The 25,566-nt window shown below is 41.8% G+C and overlaps 1 protein-coding gene across 12 annotated transcripts in view; it reads left to right on the top strand.

Moving 5' to 3' along the window:
• The window catches only part of HYDIN (HYDIN axonemal central pair apparatus protein), a 421,089-nt gene that overhangs the window by 44,435 nt on the left and 351,088 nt on the right, over positions 1-25,566 (top strand). For 6 of the 12 annotated variants that reach the window (XR_011384090.1, XM_051847253.2, XM_070062720.1 and 3 more), the window contains exons 2-6: positions 317-361; positions 13,441-13,594; positions 15,972-16,097; positions 19,135-19,254; positions 23,272-23,406. Coding sequence is in view for 11 of the 12 variants with exons in the window: in XM_051847253.2 (XP_051703213.2) it covers positions 13,460-13,594; positions 15,972-16,097; positions 19,135-19,254; positions 23,272-23,406 (516 nt within the window). In the remaining variant the exon portion in view is untranslated. The remainder of the gene's footprint in view (positions 1-316; positions 362-13,440; positions 13,595-15,971; positions 16,098-19,134; positions 19,255-23,271; positions 23,407-25,566) is intronic. The other 6 variants (XM_051847256.2, XM_070062719.1, XM_051847257.2 and 3 more) reach the window with 2 other exon arrangements.

Raw genomic sequence — 25,566 nt, forward strand, 5'->3', positions numbered from 1 at the left:
TGTTTCTCCATTCACTCTTATCTCCTTGTAACCTGGCTTGCGGGTGTAGGGGCCTAGTTAGGTTTAGTTCTAGGTTTTTGCTAAGAGTTCCACGTAGGTGGCGCTGTGTACTGCATCACATCAGGAGGCAGATAATGCCTATTTCTCAATCTTAGCGCTAAGATTGATTTTGAGGGCTCAGGTGTTGTTAGCCCCGACTGAGCCATTATAAAGTTACACAGTAACACCCTACCGGATTATTTTAGCATTGATGATCTTTCATTTCATTAGGAGCTGCAAAATAGTGATTTGCTTTTTTTTTTTTTTAATTCATTAGCTGGAAGTCTTCTATGAAGAATGATTTTCCTTCATCAACTAGTTGGTAAGTCTACAATGTAATTTTTTACCAAAAAAAAAGTGCTGGATGCATGATTGATTATTTCCTTTTATTATTTCCAAAACAGTCTATTGCCCTAGCAACTTCCAAAGATGACTAATGATATTTTTATTACCATTGAACTCAGATCTTTAACAATAAATCCACAGTAAACATTTTTATTCAATGCTCCGGTTGTCCCGTCTTTGACAAATCTGAACTCTTCCAGGTTGCTCTGGGTTCTTGACACAACTCTAGTAGCCTTTGTTGACTTCCTTGTTTCATGGAGCGGCAGAATGTTCTAAGTCATCTTGCACACTTCATGCCCTCAACCTCAGATTTCCCATTTCCCCAAGTCGCCGTTGTTCCTTTTAGTGCTGCGTGATGTATGGGAACAGTGTAGCTCCCAGGACTGTCGTTACTGTGGGGCTTTCTCTGCTCTGGGCTTTTTTTGAGTGGGCTGGTTATTTAAAAAGAGAAAATCATCCTTGGCTTGCACTTATATTTTCAATTTAAAATTACAAAATTTCTTGATATAAAAATGTTTTTGGTTTTGTACTTTTAAAATGCTGAGATGCTTGATTCCTAACTATATTGATTGAACTACTTATTTGTTTAAAATAGTATTACGAATATTATGATCAGTGTTAAGACTATTCAGTAAGTGGTAAGATTTCTCTGCCGTTCTATAGATTTTAACAGCATATAACATTCAGGAAATACATCCAAAATACTATTTAAAGGTCATTTAAAAGAACTGTTTTTTTCTTTGTTGTTATGAAACCAACTTTAAATATAGCACAGTTATTTCAGTTTGTTTCTAATTTTTGTTAAAAGATTTATTTTTTTTTATTTGAGAGGCTGCATTACAGAGAGAGGAAGAGATGGAGAGAGAGAAAGGTCTTGCATCTGCTGGTTCACTCCCCACATAGCTGCAATGGCCAGGGCTGCACCCAGGCTGAAGCCGGGAGCTTCTTCCAGGTCTGCCACGTGGGGAAGGCACCCAAGTACTCAGACCGTCTTCACTGCTTTTCCCAGACCATTAGCAGGGAACTGGCTTGGAAGTGGAGCAGCCGGAACTCGAACTGGTGCCCATATGGGATGCTGGCATTGTGGGTGACAGCCTTACCTGCTACACAGCACCAGCCCCTGTTTCTGCTTTCTGCTTTACTAAATTTTTCTCGTTTCTTTTTTTTTTTTTTTTGATATATACAAAATTTCCATGGTTGAGAAGTCAACATTAGATAGCTACAGAGGAAACTTTCATCCCTCTCACATTTACCCTGATCTCTCACTTCTCCTATAGATCACCACTCTTATTGGCTATGTCTTTTTTATTTATTTATTTATTTTTATTTTTTTATTTTTTTGACAGACAGAGTGGACAGTGAGAGAGAGAGAGAGACAGAGAAAAAGGTCTTCCTTTGCCGTTGGTTCACCCTCCAATGGCTGCCGCGGCCAGCGCGCTGCGGCCGGCACACCGCACTGATCCAATGGCAGGAGCCAGGTACTTATCCTGGTCTCCCATGGGGTGCAGGGCCCAAGCACTTGGGCCATCCTCCACTGCACTCCCTGGCCACAGCAGAGAGCTGGCCTGGAAGAGGGGCAACCGGGACAGAATCCGGTGCCCCAACCGGGACTAGAACCCGGTGTGCCGCGCCGCAAGGTGGAGGATTAGCCTAGTGAGCCACGGCGCCGGCTGGCTATGTCTTATTTCATATTTTGGCCAGTGTATTATTTGGGTAGATTCCTAGAATAGGGATAACTGGAGCACATGAACATGCATATGTAGTTTTCATGACCTTTTAGCTCATGTTGTTGGTTAATAGAAGATTTTCAGATTTCCAAGTGAACAGGCCTTTTTGGTTTTTTGTTTTGTTTTTAAAGATTTATTTATTTATTTGAAAGGCAGAGTTAGAGAGAGAGAGAGTCAGAGAAAGAGAGCTTTGATCCGCTGGTTCACTCCCTAAATGGCTGTAATGGCCAGGGCTGGACCCACCAAAACCAGGAGCTGGGAACTTCTTCTGGGTCTCCCATGTGGATGCAGGGGTCCAAGGATCTGGGCCATCTTCCGCTGCTTTCCCAAGCATTAGCAGGGAGCTGGATGGGAAGTGGAGCAGTCAGGACTTGGACCAACATCCATATGGAATGCCGGCACTGCAGGCAGTGGCTTTACTGCTAAGCCACTGTGCTGGCCCTTACCTTTCTGATTTTTGTCTTGTTTTTAATTTCTGGTTTATTATATTGTGATCTAAGTATTATTTGTAATATTTCTAGGTTGTAGAACCAGATTTCTTTGTTTCCTAATATAACCAGTTTCTTGTGACTATGGTTGTTTTTGCCTTAAAGGAGGTATATTTTCTATTATTAGCATGTAATCTTTGATATGTGTTCCTAGACTTATTTAATGCATTATACTATTCAAATAAATTATGATTTTATTTATTTTTTGTCTACTTGACATATCTGTGCTGAGAACACAGTAATATCAGGTTAAAAATCTCCTGTTATTTGTATATCCATAGCTCCTTGTAACTCCTGTAATTTCTGCTTTATATTTAATGCATATAAACTCATAACTGTTACATTTTTCAATTATAGCTTTTAGCACTATAAAATATTCTTCTTTGTATTGTTTAATGCTTATTTTAGAATTCTTATTTTAAATTAAGATCACAACCCTGCTTTTTAATTGCTTTTGTCATTGTCATCACTCAGAGATAGAGCAGACACTCCAACCAAAATTTGGTTTGGATTTCAAGGCTGATGATGCTACATGCACTTAAAAGATATGAAAAAGTTATTATTCACATAATAGGCTTGCTGAGGAGAACAAGGCAGGCCCCCAAGTAGGTTCAGAAATAGCTTGAGAGTACAGAGAAAGGATACTGGTTGACTTTTACCTGGTGCAGTCTGGACCTTGTGTTGTTCAAGCTTCCCATCAGAGATGAAGAAAGGAACACTTAGGCATTCTTGGTAGCTTGCTCAGCTCGGGGAAGAAGGGAAAAGGTAGTGGTGGAACTTGAAAGCTCTTAGCAGTCAGATATCAAAAATGGCATCGGGGCCAGTGCAGTGGCGTAGTGGGTAAAGCTGCCGCCTGCAGTGCTGGCATGCCAAGTGGGCGCCGGTTCAAGTCCCAGATGCTCTACTTCCAATCCAGCTCTCTGCTATGGCCTGGGAAAGCAGTAGGAAATGTCTCAAGTCCTTGGGCCCCTGCACCTGCGTGGGAGACCCAGAAGAAGCTCCTGGCTCCTGGCTCCTGGCTTTGGATTGGCTCAGATCTGGCTGTTGCGGCCATTTGGGTAGTGAGCCAGAGGATGGAACACCTCTCTCTCTGCCTCTGCCTCTCTCTAACTCTGCCTTTCAAATAAATCTTTTACAAAAATGGCATCAGACTCTTGCCTTTTCGGTCACTACTTTTAGGTGTGTCTGTGGTACAAGCCATAAAATTGGATTTTCCTTTATTCTTGAATTTGAAATATTTTCATTGTAACAGACAAGTGAAGCCCATTTGCTTGATGTTTTTGAAGTCTCAATTCAGTCATTATTTTGTATGGTAATCAAAGTGTCTGTTACATTTGATTTGTTTAGTGTATTTACATTTTCTAAAAGTTTCTTTTGGTATCTACAAAAGTTTGGTTTTTGTGCATAAAGGATTTTAGCTGTATTTTTTATATATGTAGAAGCCCTATTTAGTAGTGTTTTTATTCATTGTCTAATGTTGCATAAGAAAGTACCTGAAATTGAGTATCTTAAAATAGTGACTGTTTGTCTTGTCACAGTTTCTGTGAGTAAAGAATTTGGGTGTGATTTAACTGGATTCCTCCTGCCCAGGGCCTCTTGTAGGCTGAGTGAAGCGCTCTTCAGTCGATCACTCATAGGTTCAGTCATCCCAGGGTTCCAGAAGGGCCAGAAAGTTTTGCCTTCAAGCTAAGTCATATGACTGTTGGCAGTCCTCACAAGACCCACCTTCAAGTTCACTCACACTGCTACCAGCAGACTTGGCTTCCTCACCACATGGACCTTTCTGTAGGTTTCCTAAGTACTCTCACTACATGGTAGCTGGTGATCTGAGAGAGGGAGAGAGGGAGAGAGGGAGAGGGAGGGAGAGTGCACACACATGCCAGAGGGTGTGTGTTTGTATAACCTAATCTCAGAATGACAGTCCATCACGTATTGCTGTATTTGTTAAAAGTGAGTACTTAAGTACAGCCCACACTCGGGAGGAATTATAAACATACATGAATTCTAGGAAACCGGGGTCCCTGGCTGCCATAGTGTAGGCTTTATACCAAAATGCCCTTAATCCTCCTTTATACTGTCTGGTCAGTTTGACTACTACCTGCTATATAGCAATAGTCAATGATCTTACTCTAGTTTTGGTTTGCTTCTCTTCTTTGATTTCTAAATTGTTATCTTTGTACTTTCTCAGAAAACAGAATGCTTGAATACTGTTTTCCTCATGCACTGAACTTCAGCTTAAACTTAGCTCTACAATTACATACATGAAAATATTTATTGTCAGATCTTTTGCTGAAATTTCATCTTCTTATTGGATGAAGTCTTACCTCTAGTAGATCCCTCAGGAAGGGAACACATTTATAGTATTCCTTGAGTTATTTCTGTTAACACCTTTTTTTTTTTTCTGTTGCCTTAATAATTGAAGGAGAACTTTACTGCATATAAGAACATTGGCTTACATTTTTTAAGTTTGTGGAAAGTACTGTTCCAACATGTGGAACAATATTCTTCCATTTTGGGAAGTGTTTCTTAGATTACACTTATAAAATATCAGTTCCATTCCAACACTTTCCTTCATCATGGGCTCCAATTATAGCATGTTGAATCTTCTTTGACTGTATTCTGTTTCATTGGTTGCCATCTTAAGACTTTCTACCATAAAGACCCTTTTTCTTGTCTTACAATTTTATATTCTTGGGTATTTTATTGATTTACTTCAGTGTACCATACTATGTTTTCATTCAAGTCTATTTTCCTTTACACAACTCTTGCTCCTGTGCTTTGATCTGGTACTGCTTTACTACCTTGTGAGATTTTTAATGGCTTCAGGATTTCTTTTTTTTTTTTTTAATCTTTTATTTAATGAATATAAATTTCCAAAGTACGACTCATGTGTTACAATGGCTTCCCCCCCCATACCGTCCCTCCCACCCACAACCCTCCCCTTTCCCACTCCCTCTCCCCTTTCATTCACATCAAGATTCATTTTCGATTATCTTAATATACAGAAGATCAGCTTAGTATACCTTAAGTAAGTATTTCAACAGTTTGCTCCCACACAGAAACATAAAGTGAAAAATAATAGATGATTTTTTTTAAATGATGATGAAATCAGATCAGACCTATTGTCATGTTTAATCCCAGTGAGAGTCAAGTTGGGAATTGATAATTTTTTTTTTTTTTACAGAAGATCAGTTTAGTGTACATTAAGTAAAGATTTCAATCATTTGCACCCCCATAGAAACACAAAGTGAAATATACTCTTTGAGTACTTGTTATAGCATTAAGCCTCAGTGTACAGCACGTTAAGGACAGAGATCCTACATGAGGAGTAAGTGCACAGTGACTCCTGTTGTTGACTTTACAAATTGACACTCCTGTTTATGGCATCAGTAATCTCCCCATGCACCAGTTATGAGTTTCCAAGGCTATGGAAGCCCCTTGAGTTCTCCGACTCTTATCTTGTTTAGACACGGTCATAGTCAAAGTGGAGGTTCTCTCCTCCCTTCAGAGAAAGGCACCTCCCTCTTTGAAGACCTGTTCTTTCCACTGGGATCTCACTCACAGAGATCTTTTTGCCAGAGTGTCTTGGCTTTCCATGCCTGAAATACTCTCATGGGCTTTTCAGCCAGATCCGAGTGCCTTTAGGGCTGATTCTGAGGCCAGAGTGCTATTTAGGACATCTGCCATTCTATGAGTCTGCTGAGTGTCTCACTTCCCATGTTGGATCACTCTCCCCTTTATTTATTCTATCGGTTGGTGTTAGCAGATACTAGACTTGTTTATGTGCTCCCTTTGACTCTTAGTCCTTTCATTATGATCAATTGTGAACTGAAATTGATCACTTGGAATAGTGAGATGGCATTGGCACATGCCACCTTGATGGGATTGAATTGGAATCCCCTGGTATGTTTCCAACTCTACCAATTGGGGCAAGTCAGCCTGAGCATGCCCCAAATTATACATCTCTTCCCTCTCTTATTCCCACTCTTATGTTTAACAGGGATCACATTTCAGTTAATTTTCAACACTTAAGAATAACTGTGTGATAATTACAGAATTAAACCAGTCATATTAAGTAGAACAGACAAAAAAAAAATACTATGAGGGATAATGTATTAAGTTGTCCATTAGCAGTCAGGGCTATGCTGATCAAGTCACCATTTCTCATAGTGTCCATTTCACTTCAGGAGGTTTCCTTTTTGGTGTTCAGTCAGTTGTCACCGATCAGGGAGACATATGGTACTTGTCCCTTTGGGACTGGCTTACTTCACTCAGCATGATGTGTTCCAGATTCCTCCATTTTGTTGCAAATGACTGGATTTCGTTGTTTCTTACTGCGGTATAGTACTCTAAAGAATACATATCCCATAATTTCTTTATCCAGTCTACCATTGATGGGCATTTAGGTTGGTTCCAGGTCTTGGCTATTGTGAATTGTGCTGCAATAAACATTAGGGTGCAGACCGCTTTTTTGTTTATCAATTTAAACTCCTTTGGGTAAATTCCAAGGAGTGGGATGGCTGGGTCGAACGGTAGGGTTATCTTCAGGTTTCTGAGGAATCTCCAGACTGATTTCCATAGTGGCTTGACCAGTTTGCATTCCCACCAACAGTGGGTTAGTGTCCCTTTTTCCCCACATCCTCGCCAGCATCTGTTGTTGGTAGATTTCTGTATGTGAGCCATTCTAACCGGGGTGAGGTGAAACCTCATTGTGGTTTTGATTTGCATTTCCCTGATTGCTAGTGACCTTGAACATTTTTTCATGTTTCTGTTGGCCATTTGGATTTCCTCTTTTGAAAAATGTCTATTGAAGTCCTTGGCCCATCTCTTAAGTGGGTTGTTGGTTTTGTTTTTTTGGAGTTTCTTGATCTCTTTGTAGATTCTGGTTATTAACCCTTTATCTGTTGCATAGTTTGCAAATATTTTTTCCCATTCTGTCGGTTGTCTCTTCACTCTCCTGACTGTTTCTTTTGCAGTACAGAAACTTCTCAATTTGATGCAATCCCAATAGTTGATTTTGGCTTTGACTATCTGTGCCTCCCGGGTCTTTTCCAGAAATTCTTTGCCTGTGCCAATATCTTGAAGGGTTTCTCCAATGTTCTCTAATAACTTAATGGTGTCAGGACGTAGATTTAGGTCTTTAATCCACGTTGAGTGGATTTTTGTGTAAGGTGTAAGGTAGGGGTCTTGCTTCATGCTTCTGCACGTGGAAATCCAGTTTTCCCAGCACCATTTATTGAATAGACTGTCCTTGCTCCAGGAATTAGTTTTAGATCCTTGATCAAATATAAGTTGGCTGTAGATGTTTGGATTGATTTCTGGTGTTTCAATTCTGTTCCATTGGTCTATCCATCTGTTTCTGTACCAGTACCATGCTGTTTTGATTACAACTGCCCTGTAGTATGTCCTGAAGTCTGGTATTGTGATGCCTCCGGCTTTGTTTTTGTTGTACAAGATTGCTTTAGCTATTCGAGGTCTCCTGTGTCTCCATATGAATTTCAGCATCATTTTTTCTAGATCTGCGAAGAATGTCTTTGGTATCCTGATTGGGATTGCATTGAATCTATAAATTGCTTTTGGGAGAATGGACATTTTGATGATGTTGATTCTTCCAATCCATGAGCATGGAAGATTTTTCCATTTTTTGGTATCCTCTTCTATTTCTTTCTTTAAGGTTTTGTAATTTTCATCGTAGAGATCTTTAACGTCCTTGGTTAAGTTTATTCCAAGGTATTTGATTGTTTTTGTAGCTATTGTGAATGGGATTGATCTTAGCAGTTCTTTCTCAGTCATGGCATTGCTTGTGTATACAAAGGCTGTTGATTTTTGTGCATTGATTTTATATCCTGCCACTTTGCCAAACTCCTCTATGAGTTCCAATAGTCTCTTAGTAGAGTTCTTTGGATCCTCTAAGTACAGAATCATATCGTCTGCAAAGAGGGATAGTTTGACTTCTTCCTTCTTGATTTGTATTCCTTTGATTTCTTTTTCTTGTCTGATGGCTCTGGCTAAAACTTCCAGAACTATGTTAAATAGCAGTGGTGAGAGTGGGCATCCCTGCCTGGTGCCAGATTTCAGTGGAAATGCTTCCAACTTTTCCCCATTCAATAGGATGCTGGCTGTGGGTTTTTTATAAATTGCTTTGATTATATTGAGGAATGTTCCTTCTATACCCAATTTGCTTAGAGTTTTCATCATGAAAGGGTGTTGAATTTTATCAAATGCTTTCTCTGCATCAATTGAGATAATCATATGGTTTTTCTTCTGCAGTCTGTTAATGTGGTGAATCACATTGATTGATTTGCGAATGTTGAACCATCCCTGCATACCAGGGATGAATCCCACTTGGTCTGGGTGGATGATTTTCCTGATGTGTTGTTGTATTCTATTGGCCAGAATTTTATTGAGGATTTTTGCGTCTATGTTCATCAGGGATATTGGTCTGTAATTTTCTTTCAGTGCTGCATCTTTCTCTGGCTTAGGGATTAAGGTGATGCTGGCTTCATAGAAAGAATTTGGGAGGATTCCCTCTTTTTCGATTGTTCTGAATAGTTTGAGAAGAAATGGGATTAGTTCTTCTTTAAATGTCTGGTAGAATTCAGCAGTGAATCCATCTGGTCCTGGGCTTTTCTTTGTTGGGAGGGCCTTTATTACTGTTTCAATTTCTGTTTCAGTTATGGGTCTATTTAGGTTTTCGATGTCTTCATGGTTCAATTTTGGTAGATTGCATGTGTCCAGGAATCTATCCATTTCTGATAGGTTTTCCTGTTTGCTGGCATACAGGTCCTTGTAGTAATTTCTGATGATTCTTTTTATTTCTGTGGTGTCTGTTGTTACGTTTCCTTTTTCATCTCTGATTTTATTGATTTGGGTCTTTTCTCTTCTTTTTTTAGTTAGTTGGGCCAATGGGGTGTCAATTTTGTTAATTTTTTCAAAAAACCAGCTTCTCGCTTGGCTGATTTTTTGTAATGTTTTTTTGGATTCAATCCTGTTAATTTCTTCTCTGGTTTTAATTATTTCTCTTCTCCTACTAGATTTGGGTTTGGTTTGCTGCAGTTTTTCTAGGTCCTTGAGGTGCGCTGAAAGCTCATTTATTTGGTACCTTTCCAATTTCTTGGTATAGGCCCCTATTGCTATAAATTTGCCTCTCAATACTGCTTTTGCTGTATCCCATAAGTTTTGATATGTTGTGTTGTTGTCTTCATTTACTTCCAGAAAGTTTTTGATTTCTCTTTTGATTTCTTGAATGACCCAGTGTTCATTCAGGAGCATGTTGTTCAGTCTCCATGTGTTTGCATACTTTCTGGGGTTTCCTGAGTTGCTAATTTCCAGCTTCATCCCGCTGTGGTCTGAGAAGCTGCATGGTATGATTCTAATTCTTTTAAATGTGCTGAGACTTGCTTTATGGCCTAGTATGTGATCAATCCTAGAGAAGGTTCCATGCGCTGCTGAGAAGAATGTGAAGTCTGTAGATGTAGGGTTGAAAGTTCTGTAGATATCTGTTAGATCCATTTGGGCAATAGTGTCAATTAAATCTGCTGTTTCCTTGTTGATCTTCTGTCCGGATGATCTGTCTATTTCTGAGAGTGGAGTATTGAAGTCCCCCAGTACTATTGTATTGGAATCTAAATCTCCCTTTAAGTCCCTTAACATCTCTTTTAAATAGACCGGTGCCCTGTAATTAGGTGCATATACATTTATAATAGTTACATCTTCCTGTTGAATTGAACCCTTAATCATTATATAGTGTCCCTCTTTGTCTCTCTTAACAGTTTTTGTATTAAAGTTTATTTTGTCTGATATTAATATGGCTACACCTGCTTTTTTTTGGTTTCTGTTGGCATGGAATATCTTTTTCCAACCTTTCACTTTCAGTCTGCATGCCTCTTTGTTAGAGAGATGTGTTTCTTGTAGGCAACAAATAGTTGGGTTGTGTTCTGTGAGCCAGTCAGCCAAACGGTGTCTTTTAACTGAAGAATTCAGACCATTAATGTTCAATGTGACTATTGATACGTAGTGACTTTGCCCTGCCATTTTCCCGGAAATATTTTCTAGTATATGCTTTGAGCTTCCCATGCTTTTTTACTGGTAGGTGTTCTTCCTTTCCCTTCTTTCATATTGATGGCCGTGTTTCTGTGTTTCTGAGTGTAGCACATCTTTAAGTATCTTTTGCAGGGCCGGACGAGTGGCCACAAAGTCTTTCAATTTCTGTTTGCTATGAAAGGTCTTTATTTCACCTTCATTCACAAATGAGAGCTTGGCAGGATATAATATTCTGGGCTGGCAATTTTTCTCTCTTAGCACCTGTGCTATGTCTCGCCATTCCCTCCTAGCTTGTAGGGTTTCTGATGAGAAGTCAGCTGTGAGTCTGATTGGAGATCCTCTGAGAGTAATCTGACGTTTCTCTCTTGCACATTTTAGGATCTTTTCTTTATGTTTCACTGTGGTAAGTTTAATTACCACGTGTCGTGGTGAGGATCTCTTTTGGTCATGTTTATTGGGGGTTCTATGAGCTTCCTGTACTAGGATATCTCTGTCCTTCTCCAAACCTGGAAAGTTCTCTGCTAGTATCTCACTAAAAAGGCCTTCCAATCCTTTCTCTCTCTCCATGCCTTCAGGAACTCCTAGAACTCGAATGTTGTTTTTTTTAATAGTATCCTGTAGATTCCCAACAATATTTTTTAGGTTTCTAATTTCCTCTTCTTTTCTTTGGTTTGACTGTATGTTTTCCTGTGCTCTATCTTCTAAGTCCGATATTCTCTCTTCTGCTTCACCCATTCTGTTTTTAAGGCTTTCTAATGTGTTTGTCATTTGATCTATTGAGCTCTTCATTTCATTTTGATTTCTCTTCACTATAACACTTTCCTGTTCTACTAGTTTCTGAGTTTCATTTTGACTCTTCCTTAAAATTTCATTTTCACGAGAGAGATTTTCAATCTTGTCCATTAAGGATTTCTGTAGTTCAAGGATTTGCTTTTGAAAACTTCTAAATGTTCTTATCATAAATTTTTTGAAATCCGTATCTTGCATTTCTTCTATCTCATCATCTTCATACTCTTGGCTTGGGGTGTTTTGCTTATCTGGAGGCATCATAGTGTCATCGTTGATCTTGCTCCCTCTGTTTCTGTGTTTGTTACTTGGCATAGTTAATTCTTCTTGCGTCACTGTGCGTTTTTTTTTTTCTTTTTTTTCTTTTTTTTTTTTATACTGTGTCCGTGTTAAGTGGACTGCCTGCTGTTGGAGGAGCCTTGGAGGCTTGAGATGGGTGCGGCCTGAGAGCTCTGCCTGGTTCTTCCTGGTTAAGGGTGTGCAAAGGTGACACCCTCAGGTTATGCGTGGTAAATCTCTCTCTTTTTATTTATTTATTTATTTTATTTATTCAGGGGGTAAGTAACACCGCAGGGCACGGCTGTGCAGAATTGATGGTATTTAGCTTCCAGTCTTTGGCTCCTCTGGACTCCCACTGGGTTGCCTAGGCTACTGAATTGTAGTGACTCAGTTCCTTAGCTCTCCCCCATTGATATGTAAATCCAGAGAGGAGGCCTGCTCTTTGTCTCTTGGGAATTCTTCAAGCCTTGCAGCCTTGTAACCTTTGCAAGGTTAGGGGGAAGAGAAACCCCGAAGCTTTTTTTTTTCCTTCTTTCCGGTAGTGAGTTTGCTGCACTTTCCGGCCCCCCTCTAGATTCTGACCCCCGTTTCCCCACCAATGTCTCGGGTTATTGAGCTCACGTCCCCTTCCAGCGCCGATGTGTGGACTCGGAGCCCTGAGCGTCCCAAGTCTCCCCGCTGTTGTCTGTGTGACATGCACTCCCCTTGGAGCACTGGTGCGCAGACCCTGGGGCTTCTGCGGCTCGGTCCCGCGACTTGGCTTCCGCGAGGTGGGCGACCTTGTTCTCCCAGTAGGTCCTCCGATTCACGATTCCCGTGCAATTTTTTTCCTGGTTCTTTTTTCTGCGGCTACCGTAACTCCCCTTTTATTAAACTAAATTTTCCCGGACTATCGGTGCGCGCCCTCACTATTCCGCCATCTTGGCTCCGCCCCTTCAGGATTTCTTACATGACATTTTGTCATGTACTTTTAATTGGATTTGTCTCTGTTTTGTTTTTCACAAGTGTTGAATAGCCTATCCTGCTACCAATAAAAACAGGAATCCTTACCTTGTCATAGATGGGCCCCTGAAGTGGCCAGTGTCCTTCCCAAAGGGAGATACTATATACCATTAATTTGGTTATATTCAGTGGCCATGTAGAGGCTTGTTTAAGAGGATGAGCTTCAAAAGATTTCTAGAAACTTCCTGTTGCCTATCTCATCTCATGCTACAGTTTTGGGGTCTCAGCTTTTTTTTTTTTTCTTTTCTTTTGCCCAGTTTTTTGCCCAGCTGTGAAGGTCTGAAGACTGTTTATTCTGTTTGAAGAGTTGATTGTCATGAGACAGAACTCTCAGATAAGCATATAAATTAGTAAACTCTTTAGCGTATCTCTTGGGCAGAGCTTGTGCCGATCATTGGGAAGATTTAAGTGGTACAAATGTAGGAGCAGCTTACCTCTTCCTGTCTTCCTGATTTTGGTCTAGAATCCATGATTCTGCCAATAGTGGATTCTAGAATTTGGGATAAAGATAAATCTAGACCAGTCACTGAATAGAATCCTTCATTTAGGATATTTGTTCCAAACATTTGATCTGTATTTCCTAAACCTTTCTGTATTTGGAAAATCTTAAAAATAAAAAAAAGTGACCTGTAGAATTAACTGTATTTGTTCTCTTCCTTTGTTTTTATTGTTTGTTTTCCTTATTTTTTTCATTTTATTTATGTATTTTAAAATTTTTTTTCCACTCTTAGGTGAGCAAGGAAAATAAAAATGACAAGTAAAAGACTTGAAGAGTCCATGGGGGCTGTTCAGATGGGGCTAGTCAAAATGCTCAAAGGATCTCAAAGCAAGGTTTTGCCACCCCTGAGTCCGAAGGTGGTTACAGAAGACGAAGTGAACCAAATGGTAATGTATCAGGGGGTTTCTATGTGAAACGCTTTGTGCAGTCTCCTAGGAAGATGATGGCTGCTACTTGGCATCCTCAAGATACCAAACAGAATTACTGACTGATTACTATCAACTTACTTAGAATTATAGCTTGCTACGGAGCATAGGTACTTTTTAAAAGCCTGAGAAGTTTTGAAATTGTGGACATATTTCAAAGTAGAGGTCTGAATTGCTTAAATCCATCAGCTGAAATAAGACTGTGTCTCGGTCTGTTTTCTGCTGCTGTGGTAGAATACAGCAGACTGGGTGATTTATTTTGCCTCCCGGTTCTGGAGGGTGAGAAGTCCCAGATTGGATGACTATATCCTGGGAAGGCCTCATGCTGTGTGGTGGGATAAGGAGGGAAACAAACAGGTTTGTGTGGAAAAAAGAAAAGGGGGCCGAGCTCCCACAACAGCTAACCCAGTCCTGCAAGACAAGAGCAGTTCATTTCTAAGGGCTGTGCTGCTATGGCCCCAGTGTCTTCCACTAGGCCCCAGCTCCCAACCCTGCTGCACTGAGGAGTTAAGGCTCTGACACAGGGACTTGGAGGGACACACTCAAACCATAGCACTAAACAAACTATTGAGGTTTTCTAAACATTACATACAACCATGTGAAACTGCCATTTGTATAATTCAAAAACAAAGATTAGAATTTCACACCATTCAGCCTAATAATTTATTACTTGTTGGTTGGCAAAAGGTATTTTTTGTATATATTTATAGAAGATAGAGCATTAAAATGACTGAATGGTACCTAGGAAAGTGACATAATTTTCTGTCCTGTTAAACACAGTTTATAGGGAGCAGACATTGTGGCACAACAGGTTAAGCTACTGCTTGGGACATCTGCATCCCATATTGAAGTGCTGGTTCAAGTCCTGGTTCCTCTGCTTTGAAACCAGCTAATGTTGGTGCGTCCTGGCAGGCAGAACTGATGGTTCAACTTTGTGGGGCCCTGCCACTCATGTGGGAGACCCAAAAGGAGTTTCAGGGTCCCAGCTTCAGCCTGACCCAGCTTAAATACCTGGCTGTTGCAGGTATTTTGGGAGTGAACCAGCAGATGGAAGATCAATTTGTCTCTGTCTCTGTATCTCTCTCTCTGGGTCTTTCAAGTAGATAAATAAATAAGATTAAAAATAGAAATCTTTAGCGTTTTGATTACTTATTGATCATTGAATTATCAATCAGGTAAATGATATACCACTAAATATTTTTTAAAGTCTTGACATACACCTAAGCAGTATGTTGCTGCACAATGGTCACCTCACATATAAACTAGGTTTTGGAACCATGTGAATATTCTAGAACAACATTAACTAAGTATAGTGATTCATTCTGGTTAACCAATGTCTTATTGGGTTAGTCTTATTTAAATGATGTTGTATTTTTTTTCTCATAACATTAGAAAATGTTAAAGCATTTTGTGTTCTTACTTGGGCTGCTGGCTCTGATGATTAGAGTTCTTTCAAAACAAGGTCTAAATGTGCACTTTTAATTTCTGAAAAGCTCAAACTCATTTCTTTTTTTAAAATATTTTTTGAAAGATTTATTTATTTTATTTGAATGACAGAGTTATAGAGAGGCAAAGGCAAAGAGACAGAGAGAGGTCTTCCATCCACTGGTTCACTCTCCAAATGGTCACAATGGCCAGAGCTGAGCCAACCCAAAATCAGCAACCAGGAGCTTCATCCGGGTCTCCCACACAGGTGCAGGGACCCAAGGACTTGGGCCATCTTTTAATACTTTCCCAGGCCATAGCTGAGAGTGGATCGGAAGTGGAGCAGCCAGGACTCCAACCAGTGCCCATATGGGATGCCGGTACTGCAGGCAACAGCTTTACCCACTATGCCATGGTGCCTGCCCCTCAAATCCCATTACCAAGATCTGTTACGTTTTGTACAGTTTCTATTTAACGTGGTAGTTAGGCACTCAAAAGTTTTGTGTGTTTTAACTTCAAAGTATGAGTTTTTCAAACTCCTTAGGTAAATGATTTTGCAACCTTAGAATTTCATGCTCAGATGCCTCTTTTGAGCATAAATACTAAACTCTTTGGACATGTTCCTGTGCAATTTCTTAATTTTTTTTCTCTAGGGTCCCTTTGTGTGATTCCTTCAAAATTATAAGGAAAAAGCAGCCACATGTCATTTTAAATTATTGTGCAAAGACCTCAAAAGTGCATGGGTACTTCTCTTGTATAATTTAGTTATTTTAAATATTTCATAAGGGAAGTTAGTGGCATTCCAGAATTATCCTGAAAGCTGAAAACACAAATTATTCATTGCTGGCACTTATGAACACTTTCTCAATGTAACCATTTATGAATCTTTGGCTCTTGTTCTTTTGAATTCTAGCTGACACCCTCAGAGTACCTGAAGGAAATGTCTCTCACCACCGAGCAGAGATTGGCAAATACACGTGTGATCTGCAAGCCACAAATCATCGAACTCTTAGATATGGGAGAAACAACACATCAAAAGGTAGCTGCTTTCTATCTACATTTAGTAGACCCTATAACATGCCAGAAGTTGCAGAACGATAATAACTAAATAACATTATTGTTTATGGGCTAACTCTTCACTGGGTTTGTTTTATACACTTCTTTTATACCTCTGTTGATCTTGAGATCTATGATTTGATATGGTGAAAATTATAATTAATAAGTGCAAACCTCATTCAAAATAGCTTTTAGATAGTTAGACTTACTTCTTACCTACTTCTGGGATACTATTGACATTTGTTGTTTACAGGTTTGAAGTAATTCTAGGAATTGTGTTAGCCAAGCCCAATTAAGCTATCATCTTCACATAAAACACAGTTATTTCTTACTTGAGCGGGAAAGAAAGGAAAACTGCATATTTTTAAAAATTAATTAGAAATTATTCTCTATTCTTGCTGATTTCTAATAACAATGTGTCCTTTTAGTCTCTATTTTAGAGTGTTCCTGTATTTTAATGTAAACTATATGTTCTAGGCTTTAGGAGCATATTTTTTTTAAAAGATTTATTTATTTATTTGAAAGGCAGACTTACAGAGAGGCAGAGGCAGAGAGAGAGAGAGAGAGAGAGAGAGAGAGAGAGGGGTCTTCCATCCACTGGTTCACTCCCCAAATGGCCACAACAGCTGGAACTGTGCAGATCCGAGGCCAGGAGCTTGGAGCTTCTTCTGGGTCTCCCATGTGGGTGCAGGGGCCTAAGGACTTGGGCCATTTTCCATTGCTTTACCAGGCTATAAACAGCTAGATCAAAAGAGGAGCAGCCAGGACTCGAACCGGTACCCATATGGGATACTGATAGTGCAGGCTTCAGCTTTACCCACTATGCCACAGCACCAGCCTCAGGAGCATATTATTTAAAATATTGTGTCTTCTATTTTTAAATTAACTTCTCAAATCATATGCTTCACTTATGTACAGAAATTATGATACAAACGTTCATCAGTTGGACTGATGGAGAGGAGTCCCCCTCTCAGAGGACTCCCCCATTCTTCCTGCTTTCTTTTTTTTTCTCAGAGTTACAGCCCACAGGAGAAATGAGTGCTCGAGGCCCTTTCACTCTCACTCCTACAGCCTCGTCTCCGCTGTCGAGGATCCGTATAAAACTCGCTGTTCTGAGCGTTGCTGGCTTTGATTATTGTTTCTTCCCTCTGCTACAACCACCCTGTAAAATTGGGTGGAGGGAATGAGGCCTTTCCCAAAGCTAATTCATCCTAGTTAATGTTTATTTCATCTCTCCTGAGACCATAACAAAGACCAGACCATGAGTAATTTTCAGTGCATACTACTTGTATGTGTATTTTAATGTGTGTGGACTCCTGCTGTGAAGCATGTCAAAATTAGGAGCTTCACAGCGTTAGGTTACCTCTCCTCTTTCTTCTCTCAACCCTGTTGGTTAATTCTATCTCTGATTCCGGAGTTTTATCATTTATATGTTAGGACAACCATCCTCTACTAATTTCTTCTACAAGAGCTTATGAATCTTGGTTTTATGTGTTTGATAATATTTGCATATCGCCTTTATACTGAAATACAGATTTCTGGTCATTTTGTAATTTTCTTGCGGTTGTAAAACCTCTTTTTGGTAGTTGTAAAATTTCATAATTGTAAGATTATAGAAGCAATTTGAGCCCTGTGATGATGTTTTATTCCCCCAGATAGGACGCTTGCTTCTGCTAACACATGGGTAACAGCAATAACTTCTTTCTTTTTTTTAAATATTTATTTATTTGAAAGACAGAGTTACAGAGAGGCAGTGGCAGAGAGAGAGAGAGAGATGGAGGGAGGGAGGGAGGGAGGGAGGGAGAGAGAGAGAGAGAGAGAGGTTTTCCATCTGCTGGTTCACTCCCCAGATGGCCACAACAGCTGGAGCTGCGCCAATCTGAAGCCAGGAGCCAGGAGCTTCCTCCGGGTCTCCCACGTGGGTGCAGGGGCCCAAGGACTTGGGCCATCTTCCACTGCTTTCCCAGGCCATAGCAGAGAGCTGGATGGGACGGGGAGCAACTGGGACTTGAATCAGTGCCCATATGGATGCTAGCACTGCAGGCGGTGGCTTTACCTTCTACACCACAGTGCCAGCCCCAGTTTACCCTTTTTCTGTGGTGCAGCCATTTTTGGGTCAAGGAAGTGAGAAAGTCCATCAGAGCCCCTTGACAAGTCTTGGAATTCCAACCACTCTGTCTCTCCCTGGTCCTGCTGTATTTTAAAAAATGCTATACTGGATCTTGGCCACCCATTCTTTAATGCACAGAGGAAAAACTTTCCCAACTTTCTCTGTTCATTCCACTCCCCACCTGCATTTACTTCTTTTCTGCAGACTCTGGCCATTGATTCTTTCCTATCTTGTTTTGCTCTGTAGTGCCTCCAAGCTGATAAATCTTGATACAGCTTTTCTGGTTATTCTCATAAGGGAGTTGGTCCAATTTACCTCACTTGCCATTAGTAGAAATGGCATTCTGAGGTTGATGTTCTTATTAGAATAAAAAAACCAAAGACCTAAACTTCTTCTCTCTGTCATATTATAAAAGCTGATGACAATTACCTCACAAGTTTTTTTTTTTTTTAATTTATTTGACAGAGTTATAGACAGTGAGAGAGAGAGAGAGAGAGAGAGAGAGAGAGAGAGAGAGAGAGAGAGAAGGTCTTCCTTCTGTTGGTTCACTCTCCAAATGGCCACTACGGGCAGCGCCGCACCGATCTGAAGCCAGGAGCCAGACGCTTCCTCCTGGTTTCCCATGCGGGTGCAGGGGCCCAAGCACTTGGGCCACAGCAGAGAGCTGGCCTGGAAGAGGAGCAACTGAGACTAGAACCCGGTGCCCATATGGGATGCCGGTGCCACAGGCAGAGGATTAACCAAGTGAGCTATGGCACCGGCCCCCATGAAAAGTTTTAACTACTAATGATTACAGTAGTTTCTCTTTTTTGAGTGTTTCCCATGTTTTTTCTTAGTTTTATTATCCACAGGTCTGTATAGTATATTCTTACTGTCTCACTTGATGAATAATTTACCCTTTCAATTGCAGTTTTCAGGAATTGACCTGGATCAAGCATTGTTCCAGCCCTTTCCATCAGAAATTATATTTCAGAACTATACTCCCTGTGAAGTCTATGAGGTTCCACTGGTTTTGAGGAACAATGATACAGTGAGTACATTTGCCGGGGTAGGTGAACTTGTCCATGACGTATGAGAAGGGCTGAAGTAACACAGGATCCTGCTGGCTCTTAGAAGAGTTCTATAATTCAGAAGAGTTAGGGAAGTAGTATGAAAACTTGCTCTTCAGTTTTAAGCTTAATGAAAACAAGGATATGTATTTGTTGCTGTATGTTCAGTTCAAATGCAGTGTCCAATAAATAGCAAACTTCAGATATGTGTGCTATGTTCTTGTTGAATCAAGTGTTGACTAGATAAATGGTCTGGACTGCTCTCGTATGACCAGTTGGGCTGGGTTTTCATTTAAAACATGGCAATCACCATAAATGTTTATATACTCTGCATTGGAGACACCATTTCCCCGGTTCAACTGTAAACTCTCTTCATATGAATTACAGTTGTTGAGCATTTGCGTTTATTTTCTGCAAATTATATTTTTTAAAAAATATTTATTTATTTACTTGAAAGTCAGAGTTACAGAGAGAGAGAAGGAGAGGCAGAGAGAGAGAGAGAGGGAGGTCTTCTATCTGCTGGTTTACTCCCCAATTGGCCGCAATAGCTGGACTGAGCCTATCCGAAGCCAGGAACCAGGAGCTTCTTCCCGGTCTCTCATGCGGGTGCAGGGGCCCAAGCACTTGGGCCATCTTCTGCTTTCCCAGGCCATAGCAGAGAGCTGGATTGGAAGTGGAGCAGCCAAGACTTGAACCGGCACCCATGTGGGATGCCCACACTGAAGACGGTGGCTTTCCTCGCGACACCACAGTGCTGGCCCCACAAATTATATTTTTTGAAAACTTATTTTCTCATCTAAAAAATGTGAATCATTTTCCCCTTTTCTCCTCTCCTCCCTTCTGAATCAGACAGCCCCCAGATTTTGTCTGCGGGTCATTGTAGAAGGCTTCTCTTGCTGTCTGTACCTTGTTTCTTTATGACTGCATCTGAGAATTTCTTCTCCAGCCTCATGTCTGTTTCTTCAGAGATAAATTAGTGCTTGTTTCAAGAAAAAATATTAGATGCCTGAGGATTTCCTTGACATCTAACAACAGTGAAAGAAAGAATAATATGTAAGGTCAGCTGGAAGCAGAGTTAAGTGTGGGGAGGAATCAGACGGGGAGGAAGGCATCTGAGACGTTAAAGCTAGGTGGAAAGACAAGTGGGATTCCATGGAGGAGTCTAAGACTGTGGAGTCACGAAAAATCTGGCTAAGAGAAAAGAAGTAAAGACTATGCAAGAATCCAAAGCAAATGGGAAGACTTGTTATATTTGGTACAGTGCTCATTAAAGGAATCACCGATGCCTCTCAGAGATCAATAGGGTGATTTAGTGGCAGCGAAGTCAGACTCTGGAGAAAATGGTATATTTAGGTTTTGTTTTGTTTGTTTCTTGCTGCAGTTGTGTTAGCAAGAGAGCCCCGGGGCCGGAAGCTGAAAGCCTAGGCAGAGAGAAGGAAATCAATCAGAGGCACTCAGGGTTAGGTTCCCGGACCTTAAGCAGAGGCACTGGACATGAACGTTAGGACCTCTGTGCATTTACGGCTGCCGCTCAGTGCGGTTTCTCACATCTCATTCTCCTGTCCTTTTCTCTGTTACTTTTCGACTCTTGCTGCTCGGGTGTTTTTAGGCCATTAAAGCCAGAGAGGAACACACTCAAAGGCTGTTTCGGTCACTCCTCCCTGACCTTAGAAAAGATCATTAGTGGGCGCAAATGATGAAGTCCAGGGAAAGGGGTGTGAGTTCTGCCATGGGACGCTCAGTCCTCGCAGACAACCCAACACGTCTTGGTGAGATGCAGCCAGAGCACTGGCGCCATGGGAAGAGGTTCCCTGTCTGGGGAAGGTCTACCTACCAGCAGGTGCACAGCTTCCTCTAGGCTAAGGGTATTGTTCTTGGGTAGGCTGCTACTGGAGCCTCCCACTGGGTGACTGATGCGAGCCTGCTTGTCTGCTCCCTTAGTTCTCAGCATCATCAGGAACCACTGGGAGGGCTTCGGGGCACGGGGGAGGTCAGTGCTTTGTGTGCCATTCACCCTGTGTTTGTTTCCTCACTGGCACGTAGAGCAAAAGGTAGAATCTGTTTGGTCCTTTTTTTCTGTCTCTCACATACACATGTTGGGGAGAGTAAGCCATGAACACCCTATATGCCGCATTATCATTCTACTTGGGATACAGAATAAGCTCCCAGACTCCAGAATCAAACTGATCTGCATTCACATCCCAACCTTGCTGTCTCTACCCGGAGGCCTTGGGCAAGTCACTTCACTTCCCCAAAACTTGGGGACAGTAATAGTACCCCCAATTTCAATAGATTGTTTTGAATATTAAATGAGATAGTAGATATAAAGCATTCAGCTCTGTGCTTGTTATACAGTAAACAATAAACTATTAATATATTAGTGTTCCCTTTCTGGTTTTTGATCAGCAGTTATACTCCTAGAAAGCTTACACTGAATCCTTACGCACATCATAAATACCACTGCACAGCAAAGCCAGTTCTATTCCTACCAGATCTGCACACCTCTCTTTCTCATCTCCCGCCCGCCCCTGCTGTAGTCTTAAGATCTGTCTGAATCCTTTCTGCATTGACTCTTCCCTTCCCCACCCGGATTAGAGCTTTGAGAAATTTAGTGAGTTGTTCTTTCCTTATTTTTCACAGGAGATTTCTAGGTCCTGCTTTAACTGTAGTTAACTTTCTTTTGCCCCTTTGAGTCTTGGGAAAAAAAAAAAATTCCCTTTTCCTTGTGTCCATTTTACCTTCACCCCCGACCACCTCAATTCTTCTTTATAATTGCATTTCTTTTATTTTCTGAGCGACCTGAGCTGGAATTGGGTATGGGTGGGGCAGACTGAGGATGGGAATAAGACTTTAAAAGATGGAAACTGCTTGAAGCTGCCCTGAGGCTGACCTGGGCGGTGCTGTACTGTTTTTAGCTCTGGCTTCATAGTGTTGCCTGTTTAGGACCGTCCCACAGCGAGGCCAGGGCTTGCCTCCGAGCGCCATTGTTTGGTAGGGCTGTGCCTTTTGGACATGCGTCTGTATCTTCATCTCCAGAAGGGGAGTGAGAACGAGGCACAAAGGTTGTGGGGAAGATAGAGAGACACGGCCACATGTCATGGATGGAGGTCCATAGAGGGCCATCAGTCGGCTTTCTATCCAGATAGCAGGTACCAGAGAGAAGCTTCTTATCACAGAAGGAGATTTATCTGGGTTCGTGTTTTGGTGGCTCACAGGCCAAGAGCAGGCAGGCCGCGTCTGTCTGACCATCTGGTGAAGCTGGAGGTTGGCAGTGGCAGAGCACACAGAGAGGAGCAGTCACGTGACGGGGCAGGGAGAGAAGCCAGGTCCAGCTCAGCTTGCTTAACCAATGTCCTCAATACTTCCTTGGCAAGGGAGACACCATGATCATAACCAGCGTCCTCCCAAGAACTACCCTCCCAGGGTCCTTCTTCAGGGACCTAAAGGCCTCCCACTGGGCCCACCTCCTGACACCATAGCTGGGTCAAGCCTCCACCCTCCTTGGTACCATTACGTTATGACTTTGGAAGCCTAAACACCTGCATGAGCTGAGAAACCAAATATTGTTCAAATTGTAGCAGAAGGGGTACAGTAAGTATGGTTGTTTTTTTTTTTTTTCCCCAGAGCAGTTCTGAAGTGTTAGGAAATCCAGTTTAACTCCACTGTGTTGGTATGGTTTTAGCAAATTAAGTAGTCTTTGAAGATATTCACATTTAAATAATAAAATGAACACAGTTAAAATCATAATAAAAATAAGTAATGATAATAATGTTAATAAAAATTCAAGGTAAAGGGCTCATTTTGTGTGAGGCACTGGGATAAAGAGAGGTCCTGTCATCTCCTTCTACAGTCGAGGGAACAAGTTCAGACCTTTCCAAGGTCATGTGTCCAGTAGAAGTTGACAAGGATTTCAGTGTATGTTTAGTTCCAAAATCTGTGTCTTTTATTGTGCATTTTTGCAACCGCAGTGTCAGTGTCTTCAAATGTTTTTCTTACAGATTCCAAGGATGGTGAAAGTTGTTGAGGAAAGTTCACCTTACTTTAAAGTTATCAAGCCTAAAGAGATTGGCCACAAAGTGGCCCCAGGGGTGCCGTCCACATTCCGAATCCTCTTCAGTCCAGAGGAAAACAAGGTAAGAAGAAACCTGCTAAGAAGTTGGCAGAGTACGTGTCAGTAGCAGCCTGCGCCTCAGTTCTGAATACTCACGGGGGTGGTGGTGGTGTTGATATTGGCGTTGGTGCTGGTGGTTGTGTATATGGCAGTGGTGTTGCTGGCACTGATGGTGATGTTGCTGCCGGTGGTAGTGGTGGTGAGAGTAGTGCCCAGGAGTGGGTGAGGAGGGGATGGTGCACCATTGGGAATGAGGAAACAGTTATCAAGTAGCGCTGAGGGATTTTATGAGCTTCAAGTAGCCAGTGTGTAAGGAAGGCGACCCATGCCTTACTCAGAATATTTACATTTGAGTACGTAGTTAGAGGGACATCAAGAAGGAAAAGATGTAGTCCAGAGACAAAGGATAAAGATTAGAGATTCTTTGGAGTTCAGACCCTCGTTGATTTTGTCTTTCCTTCGCAGGGTCTAAGTAGTTTGGGAAAGAGATGTCAGACTCAAATGTCAATCACAGTATTAGCCTCATTAATTGTAAAGAATGTGACAAAGACCCAGGGCCCGGATAGGATCTCCTGCTCCCCAGTGACTAGCAGATAACTGGTCCCTGGTAAAGAGCTGACCTCAACTGTGGCCTGACCCAAGCATGAGCTGAGGGAAGAGACCATCCTGGGGTACTCACCCCTGTCTGCACGCAGAGCCTGTGTTAAAGAAAAGAGCCTGTGCTAAAAAAATCAATAGTGCCGGCGCCGCCATAGCTCAATAGGCTAATCCTCCACCTGCGGCGCCTGCACACCGGGTTCTAGTCCCAGTCGGGGCGCCAGATTCTGTCCCGGTTGCTCCTCTTCCAGGCCAGCTCTCTGCTGTGGCCCAAGAGTGCAGTGGAGGATGGCCCAAGTGCTTGGGCCCTGCACCCCATGGGAGACCAGGAGAAGCACCTGGCTCCTGGCTTCAGATCACCGCAATGCGCCGGCTGCAGCGCACCGGCCGCAGCGGCCATTGGAGGGTGAACCAACGGCAAAAGGAAGACCTTTCTCTCTGTCTGTCTCTCTCACTGTCCACTCTGCCTGTCAAAAAAAGAAAAAAAACAATAGCAGCCATGTTCCCCAGAACCGCCCCCCCCCACTTGTGGGCCCATTCTCAAACTCTCCCCAATATGGAAGTCCTAGCTCTTTCTAGAAAGAAAAAAGCAGGTGGGAAGGACTTCTCCTCACCCATCACCAGAAGGTCTGTACAAGGCTGAGAGGAACTTGAGGATGGGTTTCACAGTGTGAGTGAAGGAGTGAGAATAGAAAAGATTATATACAGTGCTACCAGTGTGCATCTTCTGTCCTGCGCTGGTGTGCTTGGGATCAGAACACAGTGGAGTCCCACGGGAGCGGCTCTGAGTCCTGGCCCATTTCCCGCACCTCTAACTCTGATCAGCTGCTGTTCATGTGGGGGTCAGTATTTCTTCTTGGCCTACTGTTACTACCGTTCTGGAAACAGGAATAGAGAATTTAAGGTGGTCTGCTAAGCATGCACTCAAGGTAGTGAGTGGTGAAAAATTCCATTGTTACAACGTGGCTATGTTTCCCCCCTCTTATTACGGTTTATTTCCTAAGTTGTGTTTGCGAGGACACTACTGAAATAAATGAACAGATAAGCAGTTCCACATGCCGAGCTTTTTGTTCTGTGTGGTTACAGCTGCTGGTTTGCTCTGGAAGTTCTCTGAGTGGGATCTGTGAGAGGAACAGTGCCTGCATTTAGTTTGGTATCAGATCCCTACACTGTGGTCTCTGCAGGAAGCTGATTATAAAGAGCCTTTGTGTGACCTGAAATGCAGAGTGTGCCCAAGGGGAGGCGTTGCTTTAACTTTCTTCTGTGAGAAAAACTGCCTTTTCTGTGGGGTACTGTTGTGCCTGCAGGTGGTGTGGCTGAGGGAGGCACACACAGTGCTTTCTGAGGCGATGGGATGTTCTATATCATGACAGGCTTGTGGATTATCACACGGATGGCTTTATCAAAGTGTGCATTTAATATCTGTGATGTTGTGTACGTATATACATTTCACCTTAAAACTGGATACTAATAGGGGGAGGTATGGGTGAAGATATTGATTAAAACAGAGTGACAGAAAATAATTGTTGAATCTGGGCGATGAGAAAATCAACGCTTATTTTACTACTCTGTTTTTTTTCTGTGT

The sequence above is a fragment of the Oryctolagus cuniculus genome, chromosome 18, assembly GCF_964237555.1.
Source record: "Oryctolagus cuniculus chromosome 18, mOryCun1.1, whole genome shotgun sequence".
Taxonomy (NCBI): domain Eukaryota; kingdom Metazoa; phylum Chordata; class Mammalia; order Lagomorpha; family Leporidae; genus Oryctolagus; species Oryctolagus cuniculus.